The sequence below is a fragment of the Chenopodium album genome, chromosome 23 (assembly GCF_948465745.1).
Source record: "Chenopodium album chromosome 23, dcCheAlbu1.1, whole genome shotgun sequence".
Taxonomy (NCBI): domain Eukaryota; kingdom Viridiplantae; phylum Streptophyta; class Magnoliopsida; order Caryophyllales; family Amaranthaceae; genus Chenopodium; species Chenopodium album.
In genome coordinates, this window is record NC_137856.1 from 39,070,177 (window position 1) to 39,093,695 (window position 23,519).

The 23,519-nt window shown below is 35.0% G+C and overlaps 6 protein-coding genes across 6 annotated transcripts; 3 read left to right on the forward strand and 3 right to left on the reverse strand.

Annotated features, from left to right (window-relative positions):
• Positions 1-4,427: 4,427 nt before the first annotated feature.
• On the forward strand, positions 4,428-7,454 carry LOC145608596 (uncharacterized). The gene is made up of 2 exons (XM_081664208.1): positions 4,428-6,236; positions 7,130-7,454. Exons 1-2 carry the CDS (start codon positions 4,512-4,514, stop codon positions 7,295-7,297), a joined length of 1,893 nt encoding a protein of 630 aa, XP_081520334.1. The 5' UTR covers positions 4,428-4,511; the 3' UTR covers positions 7,298-7,454.
• Positions 7,455-8,468: 1,014 nt separating this feature from the next.
• Positions 8,469-10,839, forward strand: LOC145607672 (large ribosomal subunit protein uL14). The gene is made up of 4 exons (XM_081663265.1): positions 8,469-8,627; positions 9,181-9,465; positions 9,748-9,789; positions 10,557-10,839. The coding sequence occupies exons 1-4, from the start codon at positions 8,615-8,617 to the stop codon at positions 10,637-10,639; spliced, it is 423 nt and encodes a 140-aa protein (XP_081519391.1). The 5' UTR covers positions 8,469-8,614; the 3' UTR covers positions 10,640-10,839.
• A 790-nt stretch (positions 10,840-11,629) lies between these two features.
• Positions 11,630-14,192, reverse strand: LOC145608823 (peroxygenase-like). The gene is made up of 6 exons (XM_081664417.1): positions 14,001-14,192; positions 12,926-13,075; positions 12,475-12,560; positions 12,265-12,359; positions 12,057-12,182; positions 11,630-11,954 (listed from the first exon to the last, which is right to left on the reverse strand). The coding sequence occupies exons 1-6, from the start codon at positions 14,140-14,142 to the stop codon at positions 11,801-11,803; spliced, it is 753 nt and encodes a 250-aa protein (XP_081520543.1). The 5' UTR covers positions 14,143-14,192; the 3' UTR covers positions 11,630-11,800.
• An 853-nt stretch (positions 14,193-15,045) lies between these two features.
• Positions 15,046-19,447, forward strand: LOC145606757 (eukaryotic translation initiation factor-like). Its single transcript, XM_081662581.1, has 5 exons — positions 15,046-15,328; positions 16,157-16,325; positions 16,445-16,570; positions 18,877-18,942; positions 19,044-19,447. Exons 1-5 carry the CDS (start codon positions 15,135-15,137, stop codon positions 19,092-19,094), a joined length of 606 nt encoding a protein of 201 aa, XP_081518707.1. The 5' UTR covers positions 15,046-15,134; the 3' UTR covers positions 19,095-19,447.
• Positions 19,448-20,308: 861 nt separating this feature from the next.
• On the reverse strand, positions 20,309-21,042 carry LOC145608267 (protein PROTON GRADIENT REGULATION 5, chloroplastic-like). Its single transcript, XM_081663877.1, has 2 exons — positions 20,642-21,042; positions 20,309-20,548 (listed from the first exon to the last, which is right to left on the reverse strand). The coding sequence occupies exons 1-2, from the start codon at positions 20,909-20,911 to the stop codon at positions 20,444-20,446; spliced, it is 375 nt and encodes a 124-aa protein (XP_081520003.1). The 5' UTR covers positions 20,912-21,042; the 3' UTR covers positions 20,309-20,443.
• A 1,783-nt stretch (positions 21,043-22,825) lies between these two features.
• On the reverse strand, positions 22,826-23,499 carry LOC145609445 (21 kDa protein-like). Its single transcript, XM_081664931.1, has one exon. The coding sequence runs from the start codon at positions 23,467-23,469 to the stop codon at positions 22,876-22,878; it is 594 nt and encodes a 197-aa protein (XP_081521057.1). The 5' UTR covers positions 23,470-23,499; the 3' UTR covers positions 22,826-22,875.
• Between the last annotated feature and the right edge of the window lie 20 nt (positions 23,500-23,519).

Here is a 23,519-nt window from a genome sequence, read left to right on the forward strand (position 1 = left end):
GTCTTGGAATAAACGACATAAAATAAAACAGTTTGAAACTCAATTATTTTTCCAAAAGTTAGGTAGTTTAACAGCTCTAAAAGACAAAACTTCCTAATCAAATGTTTAATTTTTAAATAATAACTTAGATCAAGGTTCAATTTACCTAGCCTTCTTCAAAATAAAATTTTAATCAACCGATTATAATTGGTGTGTAATTGTGTATCAATTTATCCGGAAAGTTAGGGTATTTAGAGAATTTTTGAAGACAAGCAAAAATTGTTTAATTTGCTCTTGCTTTGAGTAATGGGAAAGTGAATTATAGCATGAACTAACTTAAAGATGTGTATATGGTATTTTGTTGTTTTTGATGATACATTTTTAATGTATCTTATATTTATTTACTCTTTGTGCTGTTTTGGTGTTGTTTAATTGACCACTTCTTTAGTTTTTCTAATGTGAAAAAAGTGTTCGTAGTCTTTTTATGTATAAACGATGTACTTCTTATATGCAATCATGTAGTTTTAGGAGCTACGGAGTAACTAATAACTATAAGATGGTATAAGAAAATTCACTAATTATCAATAAAGCAATAATAACAATGATGTACCATGTACGCGTAATCGATCTATTAGTTAAATATGTTAATTAATTATAATTAGTTGTTAGGTTGTATTTATCAAACCCATTTTATATTTGAATTAGTTTGATGGAATGGCCAAAAATTAATCTTAACTCTAAGTGGAGTATAAGATTAGCTAAGGCTTATTAATTAGGCACCAAGGTAGCATTACAACTCAAAAATACTCTTTTAAATTCTGAAATTCAACATATTATATATACAAAATAAAATTAGCAGTTGTCATGCGATAGGATGGAGTGAATGTATCGTTTGTTCCAATTGTTAGATTGAGATTCTAATTTTGCTTACTTTTTGCATCCCTTAATTGTTTGACCCTATGCTAATAATAATGGCATAATTAAGAGTCAAATTTTTTGACAAGAGTATGACATTACAAGGTCAAAAAATGCGCCAAATTTATCACAAGCTCACAGTAATTGTGTGAGGTAGATTGCATTGAAATCTCCTTAAAGTCAAGCCATTACTTAGGTAGTTGTATGTTTGACAAAGGTTTTATCTTAGTTCTTACACCCAACTTCTCCATTGAACACTTTCCAACTTCTCCATATCACATTATTATTCCACACTGAACAATGGTACTAGGGAAATCTTAGAGCTTGGTTGTTAGACCCGAATTCGAACATTATTTGACATTGTATAAACCATTTTAAAATTGATCTAAAATTGACTTATTCGAGTATTAATAATTTAGTTATAAAAAAGATTAAATGACAATAAGACTCAAATATATACACTAGTGGCAAAAAATAGTGCAACTAAGGATGGTATACCTAGTAATTGGTGGGTTCTTCTAACTTCGTACCAATTTATTACTTCCAAAATCTCAACAAATTGTGGTTGTTATTCATAATACTACATGCTATATTGTGTTATAACTCTTCGGTTGACTTCTATGATCGATTGTTATATAAACACCTACTCTCATATGAGGAGGCATAACAGTTATATACTGAATATAGTTTAGTATCTTACTTTGAAAACAAAACGTTTTGGTCAATCCCGAATATTGTATTAATAAAAAAACAATGGGATATGTAGTTTAAGTACTTAAAAATATATCATCGAGAACATATCTCAAACACAATTAGATTAAGTAAAGTTTTGTGGCGGTTAAAGTGTAATGCTAAAAGAATCGAAAGAAGCATGATTTAGGGTCTGTTCTCATTGACTGAACTCAGCTGAATTGAACTGAACTGAAATGAATATCTTATAAGAGAAGGAAATTAGGAGCTGAACTGAACTGAACTGAATTGAGCTGGACTGAACTGAACTGAACTCAACTCAACTGAATGGAAGTGAACTAAATTTCAACGTAAGAGAACAGACCCTTACCTCTCGCTTCAACTCACCTCGCAATGTCTAACAAGTGAGTAGGAATCTAGGATGAACTGATGAAGAAACATTGATCTTGAAAAACAATTGTGATTTGGAAGGTTGGAACAAAGAAAGCACTCAAAAAGGAAAGCAACCAAGCTGTAATAAATGTCCGAGGATGACTAAATCTAATTAAAACTCAAACATAAGGTACAATATTTTATTGACCAATTTATTAAATTTATCAACTCTGTACGAATATATGTTCCTGAATTTACGATTCCCCACCACATTGATCCTCTTTCTCTCTCCAGTCATTTTCATAAATATTTAATTACTAAATTAAATTATAAAAATAAAAAAGAAAAATAAAAAACCTGTTTGTCAGCTTCAGTCAAACTCAAGACTTTTGTATGTGTGTGTGCTCAACAGCTCAGACGTCCCCTCTTTCTCTCTCCTCGCTTACCAATAACCCAAAGTCCTTGCTTGGCCAATGAAAATACTTCATTACATTCCGACCTATTTTACTCGCCCCTTAATTATAATTCGTACTCGTAATACAAATGAAAATAACACAAGTAAATTAAGACAAGTAAATGTGGGTAAGTGGGTGTTACGGTGTGAAATTAACACAAGAAGAGAAAATAAGACAAGTAAATTAAGACACGAGTAATCGAAAAATAGGGCAATTTAATTAAGACGGAAGTAGTATAAAATTAGGTGGGTCCTTTGGAAATTTTGGATTCCAAGTTAGTTTTTTTTTGGAGCACAAAAATAAAATTGTATGTTTTCAACTAAGAACGTGGCTTACGATTTTTAGCACCTTAATTACCCATTTTCAGTTAGTTTCTTCTCCACTTTCTCTCTCTCTATTTCTTCTTCAACAGTTTCTTTTCATTGGAGCATTTCGTCGAGAAGGTGGTGGGCGGTTACTTTTAAGTTTGAGGGATGAAAAAGTTGTGATTTTTTTTGGGAATTGCTTGGGTTTTTTCATCTGGGTTTTTGGTTTTGGATCTTACACTCAAGGTAATTTGTTAAAGTTTTGATTTTTATAAGTGGGGAATGTTTTGATTCTCTGTTTTGTGATGTATTCTTTGTTTATTTATATTATTTTCATTTTAATGTTGATTTTTTTGGGGCTTTTTTTTCCTTAGTTGGATTGTTAGTTCTGTTTTTATTGACTAGTATTTGATAAACGACTTGAAGTTAGTTTTTGACTTAGTTGCTGTTCTTTTGATTGGTATGTTTGTGGTAAATCTGAGTTTCATGCTATGTTTGGCTGTTGTTGTGTGGTTCTTGGTGTAGCAATAGCTACAAAGGGCAATTATGTAGACGAGATTCGATTATGCTGCTAGTATATTGAGCATTAATGGATTGTAACTATGAAGACTTGACATATTTATGCATTAAAATTTCTGAATCTTCCATTTGTTATATATGCTTTTGTTTTAATTATATACTTGTTATTTCTGGCCATACATGTATATATGTTGTTATTATTTATTTTGCTTATGATATTAATGGTCCTTAACAGCTGAATAATTTTTTTTTACTGTTTAATATATGATGAATTGTATATTGCATGTGGTCTTCCGAACAGGATGAAATAATTCATGTTTTGAGACCTACTTGATAAATTTTGTTCTACTGATTGCATTTTTGCACTGCCTTATGATTTAGTTTACTTTAATGTGTTCCCTAATCCGGCTTTGGGTCCTACAAGTTACAATTACATGAAATCATTCTATACTTTGAGACCTTTAGCCATCCTTTGTGTGCTACTTGATTGTTTCTGACCAATTGATTGTATTGCCTTTATGAATGTCTTGCTCTCTGATCTGGCTTCTGGCCCCATAATCAGAAATAATCCCTAGTTATGGAATTTGTTGTCACATTATCCTCCCAATCCATCGTAGTTAAGGATATGACTTGATTTTACCAAAGACCCTATGTTATAATAGTTCATCCTTGCTCCATCACTTTTAAATCATGTCATACCGAGAAATCTAATTATAAACCAATTCAATGTTTGGGATGGTTTCTTTTTTTTTTTTTTTTTTTTTTTTTTTTGAACATCCTAAATTAGTACTTCGTATATGTGACTATTTATTGTAGATGGGTATAATCCTTTTTCTTTATTCCATCTTTATAAGTCTCTTGGTAATGCTTGTTAATTTTGTCTAATTGTCATGAGGATATAGGCCCGGCTAGTGCTTGCTTTTTGGTAAATCAGCTACATGGCTATCTCTGCATGCTTGTTCATTCAAAATCTTTTGCTACTTTTCTGTGGTTCTCTGTCGTTTTGTTTTGAAATGAACTAGCATTTGATTAACATTTTGGTATCTTTGTTTTTGGTGTTATGTTATGTGTTCTATAGTTAAATACTTAAATGTAGATTCATCTTCTTGAATATTTTTACTGATGCAACAACTTGATATTGCATTTTCAGATTCACTTGATATACTTGACGCATAAAGGATTTAGGCTTTAATTGGTTTTCCCAACTAGTGCAGTTGGGAACAAAAGAGAGACATCTTTGTCATTCCCGAATGACCTTGATTAAGTGCAGTTAAGCATGGAGCGCACTTGTGCTGACAGATACAAAGACGAACAAAATGAAGGAGAGCTATTGTATTGTAGCAGTATCAAAGGGTCAGCTGATCAAAGTGCTTTGTTCATGTCGGATTCTAAAGCACAGACCTTGGTCAAAGGTGGAAAACCTGGAAAGACACTAATTTTAAAGCTGATGCAGTCAGAAACTTGTGAAAACTGGTTTCAAGAGCTGTTCCACAGAAGATATCGTGGCTTAGGGGTTAAAATCCCGAAGCAAGTAGTAAGTTTAGATGAGAAGTATTTGAAGCATTGTTTGGAACTCATGCAAATGAATGCGTCGAAAGGAGCTCCTTGTTCTCTATCTGTAAATTTGGGTTCTTTGGATTTGGGATTTGTGTCTGATCATGCATCAGCTGGGGGAAGAAGTTCCTTAGATGTGACAAGTTATGCAATTGACTATCCAATGGCCGTTGGGGTTGGAGATTTAGATTTGAATTCTGGAGATGAAGATATTGTTGGTTCTGTTATGGGAAGCAGTAGTATGATGAGAATATTGAGGAGCCCTTTGTTTCAAAGACTAGGTATTTTAGATCATAATGCAAGACCTGGAGGTAATACCTTGTTTAAAGATAAAAAAGGCATTCCCTCAAATTACCAAGGCTCTCCTAGCAGATTAACTGCTAGTCCCATTCGCAAGCCTGGAAAGGAATCCTCAGCTCTCAGGAACCGGGGGTATGGATCAGATTCTGTACAAAGAAGTGGAGTATCTGTCCTCAATGACCAGTGTTCTGCATCTTCTCTTTCTCCATCTGGTTCTCAAGGAATGCTTCATTTTACATGGGACAACGGAGTTCCACGTTTTACCTTCACTTTGGATGACCAGAAAGAAATTTATGTGGCGAATGCATGGAGAGTTGAGGTAACCAATGATAAGGCACTGGACTATGTCTACTCTTTTCATTTGAAAGCAACTGGACCCAAAATGTATGATATCTCTGACAGCGAGCCTGATTTAATAGGCAAGATGAAGGTTTCAACAGCCTTTTCTCTTTCTTCAAGTACTTCTAGAATTATGGAAACTGAGTTTGTTCTCATTGGTACTAATGAAAATCAGACAAGAGAGATTCATACCTTTTCTCGTAGCAGTAGGCGAAGTAGGAAATTGTCGAAAGTCATGGATGTGTTTAAGGCTGGTCAATCATTTAAGCAGAGAACCCCCTCTTTGTTTGGTGGCTCAAGTGCTATTCCTGAAGATTTTTCTCCTGAAAAGGGGTTAGAAGCATGTTGCAACTCATATCAAGAATGCAAACCTGATCTTTCGGAAAATGATTTTTTACCAAATCTCGAAATGGCTGCAGTTGTTGTGAAATCCCAACTACAAGAAGAGGACCATCAGAAGAAAAAAGTTGGAGGTTGGGGCCTTAACTTTCTCAAGAAAGCTGGGAGCCAGCAAAATGTTGCTTCTTCAGAAGCTTCTGCCTCTCCTGAATGTTGTCTGAGGAATGTTGGGGATTGTTCTACGAGTATGGATATTATAGTACCTGCTGGTCCTCACGGTGGGCCAAGAACGAGGAACGGAGGACCAACTAATCTCATAGACAGATGGAGATCAGGTGGGAACTGTGATTGTGGTGGATGGGACATCGGGTGCCCTCTGAAAATCCTCAAGGCAAAGCCAAAAAGAGAAGACGGTTGGCCGTCTTCAGAGGCACAGGAGGACTGCAAATCATTTGAGATGTTCACAGAGGTGTGTGCTATGACCTTTTACCCATTAAATGATGCTCTTTTATGCATATACCTCATTGTGGCTAAATCTTTCAGTGAATCTCTTCAAAGGTTCCCACAGTACATGCCATAAAGTAGGTGATGAATGTCTTAAGAAGATTTAATTCTAGGTTAGTGTTACTCATGTGGGCTTTTTAGTCATTAGCTTATGGACAGCTAAGACGCTTAGAGGGATTAGATGGCTTTTTATGTGATCATTTGTCCTTTTAGTTTCTATATCTCACATCATTCACATGACATCTCCTATAAGATTTGGTAATTTCAGACACAAGAAGGCAAAACTTGATATAAAACTACCTGAGGATAACATAAACCTTGTATGGTATGAAGCCCTATGAACACAAATAAACCCGTATTGTTACAAACATGACTAGCTTATTTAATCATGTACTTTGTATATGATTTTTGTTGCATTTTGTTAATTACTTGAATTCATTGGAAACTAATATTAACTCAATTTTGCAAACATTGCTGGCCTTTTTAACCTTGTTGGTAGCTCTTTCTTTGACCATGTTTTACAAGAGCTTTTATTTTCATTTAGTAGACTACACATTATTCTATGTATTTGACCCGAGATGAAATTAACCTGAATCGTGAATATTCCAGCAGAGGCTGAATTGTTAATTGATTTTCAGTTTTTACATTATTTTGTTTTTTGGTGTGTTTAGATGCATGTTGATCAAAAGTTTATCTCCTGAGCTATATAAATATATTCTATCTCCATTTATGATATATTGATATGCATGATTTTTGAACTTCTTGATTCAAAATTTTGTATATCCATGCTTTCGATCATCATGCATTCCACCTGTAAAATTGTCGAGATAAACTGACATGCCATTACTTTTCTTTCAGGGCTCTGCTCAGATAACTCCCCCAATAAAAATGGTGAACATACGCGAAGGCTTGTATTTCATCAGCTTCCAGCCTTCTTTTTTGTCAGCTTTGCAATGTTTTTCAATTGCAGTGGCAATTATTCATTCTCAGTGCCCAAGCTTGCGTCCGAAACATGTACAGGAGTGAAGGTCATGAAAGAATCAACATTTTTTTTCTAGATCTACCTAGATTAGCATTGTATGTGTGTTTATAGCTGCAGGTAAATCAGAATTAGGTTAATTATACACGATTTTTTTAGAGCTCTTAAATTTCTTATATTTACAGGGGTGATTTATATTTATTAGCAATATTGTTTGTGTGTTTAGTTGATTGGTGTGTGGGTAAGTAGGTTCTTAAACACTTCAATATAAGTAGTGTATAATGTCTTCTCTTTTTACTCTTTTTTTTTTGTCAATTGTACAAGCTGGTGATGTTAATCTGTACTCAGAAGAATGATGTACTTGTTGTCAATGATCAAATGGAAGATTCAGATATTTTGCTTGACATTATTTAGGTTCGGTTTAAGTGTTTATATACCATATCTGAAATCAGAACTTCAAAATATTGGGTTAACTTGTTATTGTTGCTAGCTTAAACATATAAACCCAATAACATGTCAACGCTTGAGAGTAGAAGGGAGAGGTAAGGGATTCCCCATACTCCCAAGTATTTTGTAGTTAGTGGGCTAGAACTCTGAAAGATGTGACCTCAAAGGTGAACTTCTCACCAACTCCACTTACCAATTTCAAAATGCTTAGGCCTCCTTTGGTTCATCAAGGAAAAACCCTAACCTCTCTTTCCTTCCTTGAGGCTGGGTTAATTATACTAAATAAAGTGTCACATTGTAAATTTCCCACCAACTCCACCAAACTTTGCTTGATATTAATTCGAAGCTATTGATACGAAGTAAATGTTTGTTTATACTTTATACGGAGTAATTTGTACAAACATTGGTGTTAGTATAGAGTACTGAAAGTACAAAAAAAACATTGCGCTTTCTATGTGGTAACACCAAAAATACTATACGGGTAACCCTTGATCAAAATTGTTACCTTTAACTGACCGAGTAACTTTTGACCGATTGAGTAATTCCTGACCAAATAATTCTTGATCGACTGAGTAACATTTGACCAAATACCCTAACCAAGTGATCCATGACAGATCAAATAACTTTGAGTAAGTAACCCCGGCCATAGTGTAATCAGGCACATATGAAAGTTTGTTAAAAAATACTCCGTACTGAATAAAATTTAATTCCTAAATGAAAAAAAAAATATATTCCTAAATGAAAAAAATATACTCGGAAAAGGTCATTTTGGGAAATGTAGCCAGAACAGCAGAAGTGAGAATAAGAAGCCGAAACCCTAATTTAAGGGTGTGGTATATAAATATCCTCATAAACCCTAATCGTCGTCTTTCTCGCCTCTCTTCTCTGTTACTCTCTTTTCTTCTACTGCGGCAAACATGTCGAAGCGAGGTTCGTTTTCGATCTTTTTTTTATTTAATTGTAACATTAAATTCCCTCAATTGCTGATGTTTCGATTGTTATTTAATGATTTATGCTGTTGAATATAGTTAGATTAAATTAGTTAAAAGTAGAGCTGAAATTGAATCAAGTTTCCAGTTTTTAGCAGCTTGATTTGTTATTGTTTCAAAATCATGCAATGAATTATGTGTTGCTTTAGCTCCCCATTTTAATTTCGCAAATGGGTTTGATTATTTCTCTAAATCCCCAATATGAAAATGTAATTATTTTTCTTTTATGAATTTTGTATTTTCTTTTTGCTTAATTAATATGAAATTTGTTTCATTTATGGGAATAATAACATTGATGTACCAAGAAATGGAAAGTTAGCAGCTTGGGGAGAATCCGCAGTTTATATAAATTTGTAGATTTGATTATCTGAATGCATGTATCATCTACTTTGGCTGAAATTTCTGGGGAATTTGTTAAGAATTTGTTGTTAGACTATGATAGATTTTAATCTAGGGTTTTTGTTGATTCGATGTTGGTGTTTTGGGATATGCAGGACGTGGAGGAAGTGCTGGAAACAAGTTCAGGATGTCACTGGGTCTTCCAGTGGCAGCCGTCGTGAACTGTGCTGATAACACCGGGGCAAAGAACCTGTACATCATTTCCGTTAAGGGAATTAAGGGTAGACTCAACAGGTTGCCATCAGCCTGTGTTGGTGACATGGTCATGGCTACCGTCAAGAAGGGAAAGCCTGATCTCCGTAAGAAGGTCATGCCTGCGGTTATTGTGAGGCAACGCAAGCCATGGCGCCGAAAGGATGGTGTCTTCATGTACTTTGAAGGTTGTTATTCATCTCATTATGAATTTACTCTATGCTTGTTTCATAATCTCTCCCATTTAGTTGTAGTTAGGCGAACTTAATTCGGATTTTGGAGATGATATAGTTGTGTGACTGAGAACTAAAGGGGTTTGATTGGCATTGTTTCCTATGGGACTCAATGAATTTTAGATGTTCCTATTTATGTAAATCATATCTCTTGAATGCATTGATTTGCTTTTTAAAAATCTTTTCAATTGAATTTTACCTTTTGCTGACAATCAATTGTGTTTGCTTCTATTACAGATAATGCTGGAGTAATTGTCAACCCCAAGGGTGAAATGAAAGGTATGTGATTGCACCAACTTTGAATTTTATGTCGGATCTGTGTGACTATATTTGAGCCTTTGTTAGTTTGGGAGTAATTTGACATGGTAGTTTAGAATTTCATGGCATTGTGGTAGACTGTTCAATTTCCATGAAATCTGAATTTATATGGAATGTGTAACATGCTTATCAGCTTATGTAGTGGTTCAAAAAAAAAAAAAAAGATTTTTTTAAGTGAGGACTGGGTATTAGGTGAAGTAAACTTCCCTTATCATCAAAATTCTGTCACAAAGATTTCCCTTGCCGTTTATCAATGGAACCTTTTGCACCCTACATCCCATTTCCTGCTGTTTTGATTAATGATCCAAAACACAACACAATCTTGTGAATTAATGTTGTACAAGTTGCTTCTTACAGCTTTCGACTTGTACACAATCAACCCTTTTCTGTTTTTGTTAAACTGAAAAAAAGTCTATTGACTAGTGTTGCCGTAGAACATTTCTCAAATGTTTTGAGACTAGCATCTGATGAGTTGATGTGTTTAGGTGTGAACTCTCTGTTATTTTGACATGGCTGCATTTCAGTGAATATGTTTATGACATTTGTCTGAGATGTAAAGCATTAGAAACTTCTTCACCTCTGTGGGTGTGTTCTGAACAAAACAGAACATAAAAAGCTTATTATGCCAACGATTTTACTATATATGAAGTTTACTTCTCTGCTTATTGCTGATTACAATATAATTGTTTATATATCCAAGTCCTAATCTATCTCTCTCTGTGTTTCAGGATCTGCTATTACCGGTCCCATTGGAAAGGAGTGTGCCGATTTGTGGCCAAGGATTGCCAGTGCTGCCAATGCCATTGTCTAAGAGATATTGTTCAGAAGTTTCCAATTTTGTTTTGCTATAATTCTGAATGTTTTGTAGTTGGATAAATGAACAATGCCGGTTTGGTAGGATGTGTTAAGTCAATTTGTGAGTTTGCAAGATATTTATAGTAGAGATTAAATACATTTTGTTGTTTGCAATCCACTTGTCTGCTAAATGTTAATCAACCATCTGTTTACAGACCCATCTGATTCAAATTTGTGCCATCTTTTTGGTTTTGGTTGTACAAAAGATGCAGCATAGAGTAGGTGCAATTGAATGATTTCTTCCCCCCTTCCACTGGTTATAGTGAGAACCTTCTTGATGAAGTGATGTGAAAACCTCAAGTAAGGTGATTGTTGGGCAAAGTTGAATTTATCATGGTAACTATATGCATCTTTTGTTAGCTACTTATCTCTGAAGCAGTGAAGCCCTCCGGCCAGTTATCATGTCTTTGGTCTTGGGCATAATTTTGGAGAACTTGCGACTTTAACTTTTGTTACTCCCTTAAATCGGAAAACTTGAATAACTTATGAGTTAGGACTGTATTACTTGTTTAATTTTTGAGAACTTACGAGGCTATGTGTTACTCTGCTCCTTGCATGTCGCATAATATTGGAGATGCACACCCAAGTTCTTTCATTTAAGAGGTCACGTAGCAATGCAAACTTGTTCTTTTTATAAGGGTTTGAAATTTATATTTTTGTCAACCAAACATATGGTATGGGTTTTAGTCATTCTAAACCCATACCTCATACCTATATTTCGTGAACCAAACGCCCCCTAAGTTGTAAGATGGCTCTTAGTCAGTAAGAGTTATGGTTTCAGGTCCAAAATTTGGCTCTGATTTTTTTGAGCATAGGTCATCTGTTACTGGTGCCCAATCAGTCTTGATGAAAGTTTAAGCATCTACAATCTCAGTTATAAGTGTTGTATTAGACGAGTAGATAGAGACCAAGATTCAGAGCTAGGATAATCAACTTGCAATGAATATACATGGAAATAACTTGTGCATGCTCTAAGCAGTTTCACTATCCACATGCATTACATCACTGTCCTCAGATATGCAACACAGTTTCTCGCTACAGCGTTGTTTTAACTACAAAAGCAAAAGAACTCCTGATGATGCTTCTGGACCCTTACAGTAGATGATCTATGAAACGCTTAATACATCTTCCCTTCCAAACCCATATTCATCTTCGCACAGTACTCGAACAAGCTGCCATCAAAACACCGTCTCACAGCCTCTTTAGATAAGAAACCTTCTTCATCCCTAGCAAGAACGTAAAGCATTCCCCACTCAAACTTACTCGCAATCCTGCAATATGCCAAACCAAACTCATACAGGTTCACAAACTTGCTCAATATGTTCATACAAGTTTACAAGACAACTGGGCTCAATTATAAAATTGGAGCATACCAGCCAAACGGGTCAAATGCTACCCTGTTCCCCTCTGTCATGCTCCAGAGTTCTCTAAATGACAGTTTATCGGGAACTGTATGAGCATACTTGCTGAAGGCGTTCTCTAGATTGAAAGGAACAAACCTACAAATTTGGTTTCGTTAACATGACATGTATTTGAAACACAAATTTTTCTTTGAAAGGATTTGCTCATTTGCGAATGTACCTTCCTTCAGTATCATAAGTTCCGGAGTCACTCCCGTGCTTAGCCCTGTGCATGTTGTGTATGTATATTGGGAAGAGAGGAGACGGAAACCACCCCTTCATATGTGAGCATACACGATGAAAGGACATTATCAGTTTTAGGCTGATCATCAGCTCATCATGTAATATAGCTTTTTATTAGTACAATTTAAATAATTACACTGTTACTTACATCAAGTGTGTACCAACTTAGCGCTACATTAATGACGACAGCCATGATTACGGAAGCAATTATGTTGAATCCAAGCATGCGTAATCCTGCAATAAGAAAGAGGGATCATCCATAGTATAGCTATGCATCCAAGTAGAATGCTTATAAAAAACCACATATAAACAAGCTTTTTTAGCACTCTCTTTCTGTCCCCAACAAATTTTTACACTCCACATTTTTTGGGTCAAACTTTATATTTTTGACCACGAATTCTCATTAGTCAATAATTTATACAGTAAATAATATGGTCCTTAAATAAGATTTAGTCAAATTTGCTTCAATGACAAAACTTTTTTTCAGAATATTTAAGGTCAGGACATAATTTGAAGAGCATAGAAAGTTAAATGGTACGAGCAAATGTACAATCTTTAAGAGATAGATGGAGTATCAAATAACGGAAGTAAAAATTTACCAGTGAAAGTTTCCCAAGGGTATATGATTCCATCATCATTTTGGTCAAAAAAAGCAGCATGTTGTTGAAGAACACTGAGTCCCTGATGATGATGTGCTGGTGTTCCGTTAGGATGGTCTGTATCAGGTGCAGATAGTGCTCTTGGTAGATCTTCACAGCATATAAAAAAAGGCCATCAATTGACATTTTGGATTACAAATTTACAACACAAAGTTTACTCTCATATAATTTGAATGGAGATAGGCCCATCTTGAAGGTTTTGGGGCACTATTTCATAAACAATGTATACTCCAAAATGCTTTCGTATATGTAGCAATGCGACTTGATGATTATCGTCCCATGTCAAAGGAAAGGGGAAGGATGACTAACACAACACATTGAAGAATAAGAGGTGAATGAATAACATATAAACCTAGTAAGTTACTAATAGACCATCATACTACCTAGTAGTCTATTACAAAGTAGTGTGTATTACATTAATTAATTTAAAAATGAAACTCTACTGAACTTATATGTGATCAAACTGTACCAATTAATTGTTTGTTGGTGTAGTGATGATTGAGACTACACTTGGTAGGGAGGTCCCGTGTTCAATCCCCCATAACAACAATTGAGGGGACTAGAAACTAACCACTCAGAACTGATTCCTGAATCCGGATTAGCCCAAAGGGTAAACAGGGTGGAACACCAATTAATATATGGTCAAACTTTGAACTTATATTTGGTCAAACTTTGAACTTATATGTGGTCAAACTCTTATCTGACATAAGACTCTGCATGTCCAACACAACTTAAGGAAAGAAGAAATATATACTACTATATGAATAACACAACATATTGAAGAATAAGAGATGAATGACTAACATTTAAGCCTTGCGAATTACTAGTTTAGGCCATAATAATACCTTTTACTATGTAGTATGTACTACGTACTAATTAATTTAGGATGAAACCTTATTGAGCTTATATGTGATCAAACTCTTATCCGACAAAAGACTGTATGTCCTAGTGAAACACAAGTAGAAGTGTACTAACAAAAAAAGAGAAAGCTAAGGAAAATGAGATAGAAGCATACAAGGCTTAGGAAGGGAAACATCCAAGTCGGAACGGACCCTACGCTCGGCAGTCGCAGGGGCATACGGCGCCTCCGTTGCCATTGAGTTCCTCACCATCTCTGTCACCCCTATTACGCTTTTCGCCGCCAGCTCCGTTGCCATATAGACACTTTCCGATGATCTTTCAGTACTTTCAACACAACTGATGTAGGTAGAAATATTGTAAGAAATGGTAAACAAGCACAAACTGATGTAAACTTAGTTTTGAAGGAAAATAGAGAAAGAGAATAAATGGTGGTAAGTTATCGTGGCATCAAGGGAGATACGTGTTACAGTATAGTTGACAAGTTTTGCATGCAATTTTGCAAATGCAGCTCCCTCTTGACATTTGGATTATTTCTTAAATTAGTTCAATTTAAAAAGCGATAACCTAGATGTATTTGAGTATCTGACTGTCTACGATAGACTAATAGGTTACAGGTTCGAATCCCCTCTCTGAACTGTAACTTATTTTTATTACAAGAAAGTAAAGGAAAAATTACTAGAAACACCTTATATTATGTCAATTTAAAAACTGTACATTATTTTAATTTTCTTTGTCAAATAATACCTCAAATTTTATTTTGATTTAAAAACCACTACCCTCCCTCACTAAGGAGAAGGTGGTGGATCGCTGTTGAGAGGGATGTGGTGTGTTGCCAACTAGTGGGAGGTGGTTGTTGCCGATCAGAAGGGATGGTGGGTCACTTGGAAAGGGTAGGTGGTGGCAGGGGGTCGGGTGGTGAAGTAATAAAGGTATAATTTTCCATTACACCAAATACTGACGGTGGTGATAAATTTTGTTGACGGTGTTAAGCAATTTACAAACTAAAACGAACCAACCATATCGAACCCGAACCCGAACCCGAAATACTCATCCGATTTGACATCTCTTATTCAACCCAAATCTAATTGGACCAAAATCCCTTTAATAGAAGCCCAAACCTCAATCAACGAAGCCAACAATACAACAATCAACCCAAGCAAAGACCCAACATCTATATTAGAGTTAAACCCGACAACCTCAATCTCCCTTTTTCGAGAGGTTTACACCATTACACAATTTACCTATTCATACAAGAATTCAACCCACCTCTCTTTTTCGTCGCAAAAATATGTCGACCGAAGTTGCAGCGGAAATCATGGATGCGCCGCCGGCAAACGAAGCGTCGGAAACCACCAAACAACCCCACAAATTAGAGAGAAAGTGGGCGTTTTGGTTTGACACTACTAAACCTAAACAAGGTGCTGCTTGGGGTTCTACTCTTAAGAAAGCCTATACTTTTGATACTGTCGAAGAGTTTTGGTGGTAATTTTTTATTTCCCCTTTTAATTTTCAGCCCAGATTTTCAATTTTTGATTTTGATTAATTTTGGGTTTCTGGGTGGGTTTTTGATTTTGTCAACTTTGATTGATTTGTAGTTTTATGAACTGGGTTTTGCTTGTTTTGAATTGGGTGTGTTAATTGTTTATGTTGTGTTGCAATTGGAGTTTTGCTAGTTAATTTGGTTTAATTTCTGTGATTTTTGGCTGGATTTAGCTCATGTTTGTGCCCTAATTTTAATAAGTTTTATTGTATCTCTGGCATTAATCTAAATTATTGTTGGCTTGATTATGTGTTTTTATGGGGAACATGAATACGGCGATTGGAAATATTATGCTAGATCATGTAACTTATTTGGGATTTCTTATTTTCGTGTTTTTATGTAGATGTTTGATTTTTTGTTTTGGGGGGAGGGGGATTCTAGTGTCATTTAGGTTATTTCTAATGCAATTATTGCCTCCAATGTGGAGAATCCTACTATTCGAGGGCTGTGGAATACAATATGTTCAGGCGATGCAAGAGCTGTATTCATTAGTATTGATCTATTGAAGAATGGTATGATTGAAAATGTGGATGGTATTGTTAGCTTTGTTGTTTTAATGGGAAAATCGTATGTGTTCTTTTGATGGGAAAATTGTATTGTATTGTTAATTTTGTTGTTTTAATGGGAAAATCGTATGTGTTCTTTTTGTTGGGTGAATGAGATGTCCTTTTGATTGTGAGTGGGGGAATAAAGAATGTCATCCTTACTTATTATTGAATTTTCCTGTCAAATGTTGTGCATTTGATTTGAACATTGAATACTTTATGCAGCCTATATGATCAAATATTCAAGCCCAGCAAGTTAGTTGGAAACGCCGATTTCCATTTGTTCAAGGCTGGGGTTGAACCAAAATGGGAGGATCCTGAATGTGCACATGGTGGCAAGTGGACTGTTTCTGCTAACAGAAAGACAAATCTTGAGGGAATGTGGCTTGAAACTGTATTTTTCTAAACTTTTAAAAGAAACTTTTTCTGCTCTTTCTTCAGTAAACCTTTTTTTTCTTACCTAAAACCTAATATGTACCCATATGGCTTAACTAATATTCTTCTGTCAAGCAGTTGATGGCTCTGATTGGGGAGCAGTTTGATGAAGCTAATGAGATATGTGGTGTGGTTGCAAGTGCGCGTTCAAGGGGGGACAAGCTTTCATTGTGGACTAGAAACGCTGCGAATGAATCTGTTCAGGTTTGATGATTAATTCATTGATTTTGTGACTTAACTTTTTATCTGAATGATAACGTGCATTAGCCATAAACAAACACCTTTTGTTATCAATATGAACTTATGACGTCAACTAGGTTGATGTATTTTGTTTGTTCTGATTTCATGTTTGGCTTGTGCTGGACTTGAGGTTTATGAATTTTGGACTTTGGATAGGATGTCAGCTGGGTGAATCTGAATGTGTATTCTTTTATGTTAGCATTATGTGTTTGGATAAGTGTACTTGGCTGTCTATTTGTTACTCCCTCCGTCCCATAATATAGTTTTTGTTTTCCTATTTTGGAGATCCAAAATGTCGTTCCTGTTTTTATTTTTGGATAGTATGTAAAGACTATTATACCCTCACTTTTTGAACATTATTTATTGTATTTTCAAAATTACCCTTGAATTTTGCACATGTCATATACTTTTTTCCACTTTCTCCCTCTTAACTTTTGTCTATAGTTGTAATTTTCACTTTTATTAATGTACTTCAGCTAATTTCTCTTTCTATTTCTTAAATACCGTGAAAAGATACACATTTGAACTATATTATGGTACGGAGGAACCGAGGAAGTATATAATATGTAGAAACGATGCACAATAATTTGATGTTTGGCCATGTTCCTTTGACACCCTGTTGTACCTTGGGGACTGCATGTCGGATCCTCAAACCCTTCGACACAACATGACACGACACTCAAATACATAGTGGCCTTGTATGAACCTATATAAATTTTGGAGTATCTAAAACCGTGTCAGACGCCAAATCCGAGTCTAGGCAACAATTGTCTGCCCTTCTTTGCCTTTTATATGCCCATTAAATCTGTAGAGGCATCGTGAAGGTCTTCTAAATAGGTGCATAAAAAATGTAACTCTGGGATAAGGGTTCCTCTAGATAGATGTTCAAATTGACAGGATTTTTCAATGAAGGATGAAAAGTAGAGGAGGCTGGGTATGACTAGTAAATTTGGTTTGTTCTTGGTAGATAGTTGAAGAAAGGCTTCACCAATATGGTCAAGGTGGAAATTTTCTGGATATTGAATTTAAAGTTTCCTTTTTAAGGGTAGCCTGTCATAGGTGTTTTTATTTTATTTATTTTTTTTTTTTTCAACTGTAGGCTGTCAATATCTTTTCTTTTTGAGATTGGTTGTAAGGGTAATCAATGATGTAAATCTATCATCATGCTTGAATTTCAACCGTCAATGACTGGATCTTAGGCAACTTATAAGAAAAAGCAGTTTTGATTCATCTGTGTGCCACTTAGAAGGGAACATAAAACTGTGGGTGGAACAACAGCTATTTCATGGGCTTGTTGGAAAATGAGGTCGGGTCAAATTTAGAGCTCCTAGCTCCATATTAGCAAGGTCTTGTTGGTGAGGAAGCAGTGTTTGAAAAGGTGCGTTGAGGATTTTCTAAGGCACACAAAGATTTTATTCTAGTGTTTATTGTATGCGCCTCACTTCAATGAGGTGCACCAAGGCGCAATGAACTCTGAAATCCCTTGAGCCTTTTTTATACATCGTGAGAAAGAACCCCTAAGTGGAGTGAAAAGGTATACTGTCCAATTATTTGAATAAGTTTACTAAAAAGAAAGGAATCTTAGGGAAGAGCAGTTGTACTAAATTTAGTAGTGAACAAGGTGAGTTATGGGGGTATAGGCCTATAGGGTATCATGAAATTTATGGTGCCAATGGACATTGCAATCTCTTGTTGAGTTTGTGGCCTCTTGGTGCCATCGAGCTAGCAGCACTTTGAGTTCTCGTTAGCTTTCAATCTACATAAGTTTGCCCTTCAATATTACTTTCATTTTAGATAAATACCAGTGTAAAAAAAAAAAAAGGCTTTTCTGTAAGTTGTGTTACTCGGCCTTCCTTTTTACACCAATTACCAATGGTATGATACAAGACAGTTTCTATCGTATCTGTAACTGTCATTTGTTACATCAAAATATCACTGTAAATGCTCACCTTGTGAATGTCTCTAGTGTTATTATTGCTATAGTCACAAATTCTGGCCTCTACCCATTGTAAGAGGATAATTTTAGTGATTGCCTTGTGTCTTATATGCAGTTATACATTACTTTCAAGCCCGTGCCGTGTATGGGTAAGGACATAGAGAGTGGCCCCCCCCCCCCCCCCCCCCCCCCCCCCCCACAGAAGGGTAGAATAGTATGAATAAACAGAATAATTTGCTACAGACTATAGGATGTTGAGACTAAATTGTATTCCCATCTCTGTTCTATTTGCTTTAGTTGAAGTATTCATGGTTTTTGGTTTATAATGTAACAGATGGGCATTGGAAGGAAGTGGAAAGATATTATTGATGTTACAGACAAAATTAACTACAGCTTTCATGTAAGTATTACTCTGTACTTGTATATGAGTATATCTGCTTCTTTTTCATGTTACAAATCAAATGGATCACATACTAATTCTATTTCTTTCAAATGTATCAGGATGATGCCAAAAAGGATAATAAATCTAACAGAGGCAGATACAGTGTGTAAGACCCCATTTTCATGTTGATCTCTTCTCCCTGGGCAGTTTTGCTTTAGAGGCTCGGCTTCAATTTTTTGTGCACTACAGTTTGTTTTATCTGTTTATTGTGGCCTTTTAGGCCTCAGATGGGTATAAGCATTCAACCTATTTCATGGTTAATTTCACAGTTGTAATTTTTGTGAGTTTTGACCCCCTTTTTCCAGTTATTGATGAGTTTGCATATGTTATACATACAAAATTTAAGCTTATGCACTTTCAGAACTATCTTTGACTCGTGTAGTGTTGCCCTTGTAGCTATATAAAGTTACAAGGTTGGATTATTGAAAGCTATTTCAAGACGTGCATGTTATTTGTGTTTTAATCACTTTGATAATGCATCATACAAACAAGATACCTGAAACTATCAGAAACAAACATCTAACTGCAGGGGTTTAAGGTTCTTGAACTAAAGCTGTCAAACGGTTGTGGACTATATAAACTGATTGAGCCTGATAATGTCATGCAAACTCAAGCTCTTTGACCTGAAACTTAAAAGTGCTCTGATATTACATACAAAATCCAAATAGAACTTCTAAAGAACTGAACCAAACATTTCGGAATTTGCAAATTTAGTGGTCGATTGGTAATCAACATCCTAATACAAAGTAAAAACTTATAGGTTGTAGTTTGAGGTGTTGATCGGTTTTCATGAGCGTTAACACCTTGCTATGTTTAACCAAACAACTTGCTCAGTAAAACTCTACGAGAATTGTAAACTCAATATAAGTGTAACTTTATTCATACAATCAAACGGCTGCTCAGCGTTGTTATATTATGTTAGTGCATGCCTAATGTGTAGTTACTTTCGTCATACTGGTGGAGCCATAAATATGGTGTACATGAAAGATATTTGTTTGACGAATCCCACTTTGTGGCTGAGATTTGGCTCATTAATATGAGGCTCATTTCCCACTTGGAGGGATATGGTTGGTAGATCATCATACTCTATGCAATTCACTCATTTTTCCTCCAAATTCATTACCAAAAAAAATATAATTTTTATATAAAATGAATTTCACTAAAAATTACGGATTACATCATTATTATTTATTAATTAGTATTAATAAATCATTGATTTATCTTTTTTTTTAAATCTCCAAAATAAGATTATTAGATCATTTCTCAACATATATGAGAAAATCATTCTTCTTTAGTTTAACCAAAATTGAAAGCAATATAAAAATTCCAACTATGAATTCTACAAAATACATCTATACCATGAAATGTATATAAGCTTTTACACAAAGGTCTCAACATGCCCAAATGACAATATCTAAACAAATTTTCATTACAAAAGTTGTAACAATCTTCAATATAATCATGCAAGAAATCCCAATCTTTCTCCATTCTTCTTTGCCAATCGAATCAACCCTTGTCTTTGCTTGGAATCTGCTCCTATTGACTTGCAAAACTCTGTGATAACCTACACAATAATTTCCTTTAAATTTAGATAAAAACATTCATTTAAATGTACACATGAATAAGTCATACAAGTATATGATTTGTATAAGCCTACCTGTGAATGAAGAGCAATAGCTTTGCCTCTAAGTTGATTGAACCTCTTCTTGCCAACTATGTTCCTAGTCACAACCACAAGAGGAGCAAAAATACCTTTCCCTTCATTAACATTCTTCATCATGGGTTGAGCTCGGGTAGGCCGGCTTGGGACTCGAGCTTGAACCGAGACCGATTTCATTAGCATGGAGTAATTCTCACCGGAGGCGAATGAGGTTCCAAAACCCGCTTTGAACCCGGTCCCGGGGATTGTAGAAGTTGCCATTGCCATTCTTTGCCAAGTTATGCTCTAACACACAAAAAAGAGAGGAAGTTAATGTTGTGTTGTGGTCTAGGAAATTCTTTGTTTAGAATCTTTTGAAAAAAAAGGTGTTACTTTGGGTTTGGTTTTGTAGTGTATGAAGGGGTGATGTTTTTATGTGTAAAATTGAGAGCCTTTGGTGTGATTGTATGGGAGATTGGTAACCACATAAACTTTGGTGGCTTTAGAATTTTCTCTTGGTTTTTCTTTAACACGTTTTGCCTTAATATTGGTCCCCTAATTGCTTGGAAGAAATCTCAATCTATTTTCCTAATGGCTCTTTTCTTGAATTGGACCCTACCTAAAAAATTGTCACCCCCTTTGATCATGTTTTAATCATATTTGGACTAGATTATTCTACATGTTTAATACTAGCTAGCCGATTAGTGAAAAAAAATTGTTTTTTACTGATTGTTTCATATTAATACATATGAAGTTAATTTTTTTTTAAGAAAATAATCTAGTTGGTTGACAATATTAATAAAAACTCCACTTTTACTTCTTACCTGTCCGAGGAAATTGATTATCTAGTATTTCTGTAAGTAAAACTTAAAATAAAAATAACGAAAAAATGTGATTCACTAAAGTGATATTTATATTTTAGCATTTAATCATGGCTTAATCATTTTTTCCCTTTAATTAATTAAGCTATTGTTATGGCCGTTGAATTTGTAGAATGTTCCTTGAATGTGATAGTAACATACATCAAAGACGAAAAGAAATGTTCAATGTTGAGAGGAGAAGTTGAAGTAGATTTTTAGTCGTCAAAAATTATGTCTGAAGAAATCCAAGTTACACTTGGCAATTTGATGTGCTTTAATTTTCCTGTATGTGAAGTTCAACCAGGTGTATTTTGGCTGGTTTAGAGGATGCACCTACTTTTAGCCGTTTATAATTCTTATGAATATTGATTTGAAACCATTTATTCAGACGCTAATTTCACTTGGAAGTTTCCCTTCTACTTCGAGATGCATAGTGGGGTAGCCTTTCATAGTCGGAGAAAAATAATTGAAAATTTTACATTACTTACACTGATTAGCGCGTGATTTTATCATGTATCTAGATTTATACTCGTATCAAATTAAGAATGGTATTAAATGCTTATTCTTAGCTCTAAGGGCTATATATAGCATTATCCATTATTTAAAACCATAGTTATATAATTCTAATAATTGATTTATCAATTGATCTTAAATGACCATTTGTAATTGAATTATTACAATAAATCAAGGTTATATACTTGTATGTGTTTGGATCTTAATAAAAAAAAAAAAAAAAAAAATCAAACGAGATCGATTTTTGGGCCAAGTGGCCCAAACATATGGTTCTTAATCCAACAATGCCAAAGATCATAACTAGATTTTTAATGCAGTTGGGTGAGAACGTATTGCATTTAGTTCTCATGCCAAATTGCCAACAATTACATGAAAGTCATACTATGATATGGTTGGCATGCTTCCAACGTTAAATTCTATAATCAAGCTTAAAATCCCAATCTATACTTAATTGCGATTAAATGATACGAATGTACATTCAAACTAGCTAGCTACTCCGTATAATATCTTGTCCCCGACCTATGTACATGTCTTGAAGCTAGATAGATTTAGATTCGACCAGCAAATTTTATAATTAGGTCTTTTAAACTCGTAAACTTTGACCTTACGTAGCATTACAAATTTACAATAGCGATTGTTGGGAGAATTACTAAAAGAGAATCAAAAGGAGTTTAATTGAATACAAGAAATAATGAATATACGTACAATAACAAAGTGTTACTTTACCTTTCACTATACATCATATATGATTGTATACAACATATTTAAACCATACAAAACCAAACTATAAAAAAAGGAGAATTATTCCTCCAAAATTTTCTTAAATTATCTCATTACATTTCTTTAGTATAGTAGGTCACATACTCATAATTATGATGATCATACATGATTAGGAAAGTACTTACTATTAGCAAACTGATTAACCAAAGCAAGAGCATTACTTGTACACTGCATAACACCCTTTAATTGCTCCTCAATTGCATTTTGCACCCTACCATTTGCATTTTGGTCCTTAAACCCATCAACACAAGTATTCTCATTAGTAAGAGCAGCACTAGCCCAAGTTTGTACATTACTCATGTGCCATAAAAAGTCCCTAGACCGGCCTCGGACCGCGGTTTGGAACTCATGGACCGACTTACTAAGCTTGTCCACTGTGTCCCCTATAACCTCCAAACAGTCCTTAACAGATCCTAATTTTTTGGGCCTAAGCCCACTGGAATGGGCCAGGTGGGCCACATAGGCTTTAGCATAATGAGCCTTGGCTAGGCTCACTATTAGGGCAGTTTGGGCCAGTTGACGTGGGCTTTTTTGGATCTTGTTAGCATAGGATGACAAAGATTGTACACAAACTGTTGGGTAGGCTGTGGAGCTACACTTTGTTTTGATAAAGTTGTTGGTGGATGTGGCGGCGGCCGAGGCGGTGATAGAAAGGATTGAGAGGATTAGGAGGGGGAGAGTAAGAGTGGCCATGAAAGATATTTGTTTTTAGGTATGAAAGGGTGTTTATGATGTATGAATTT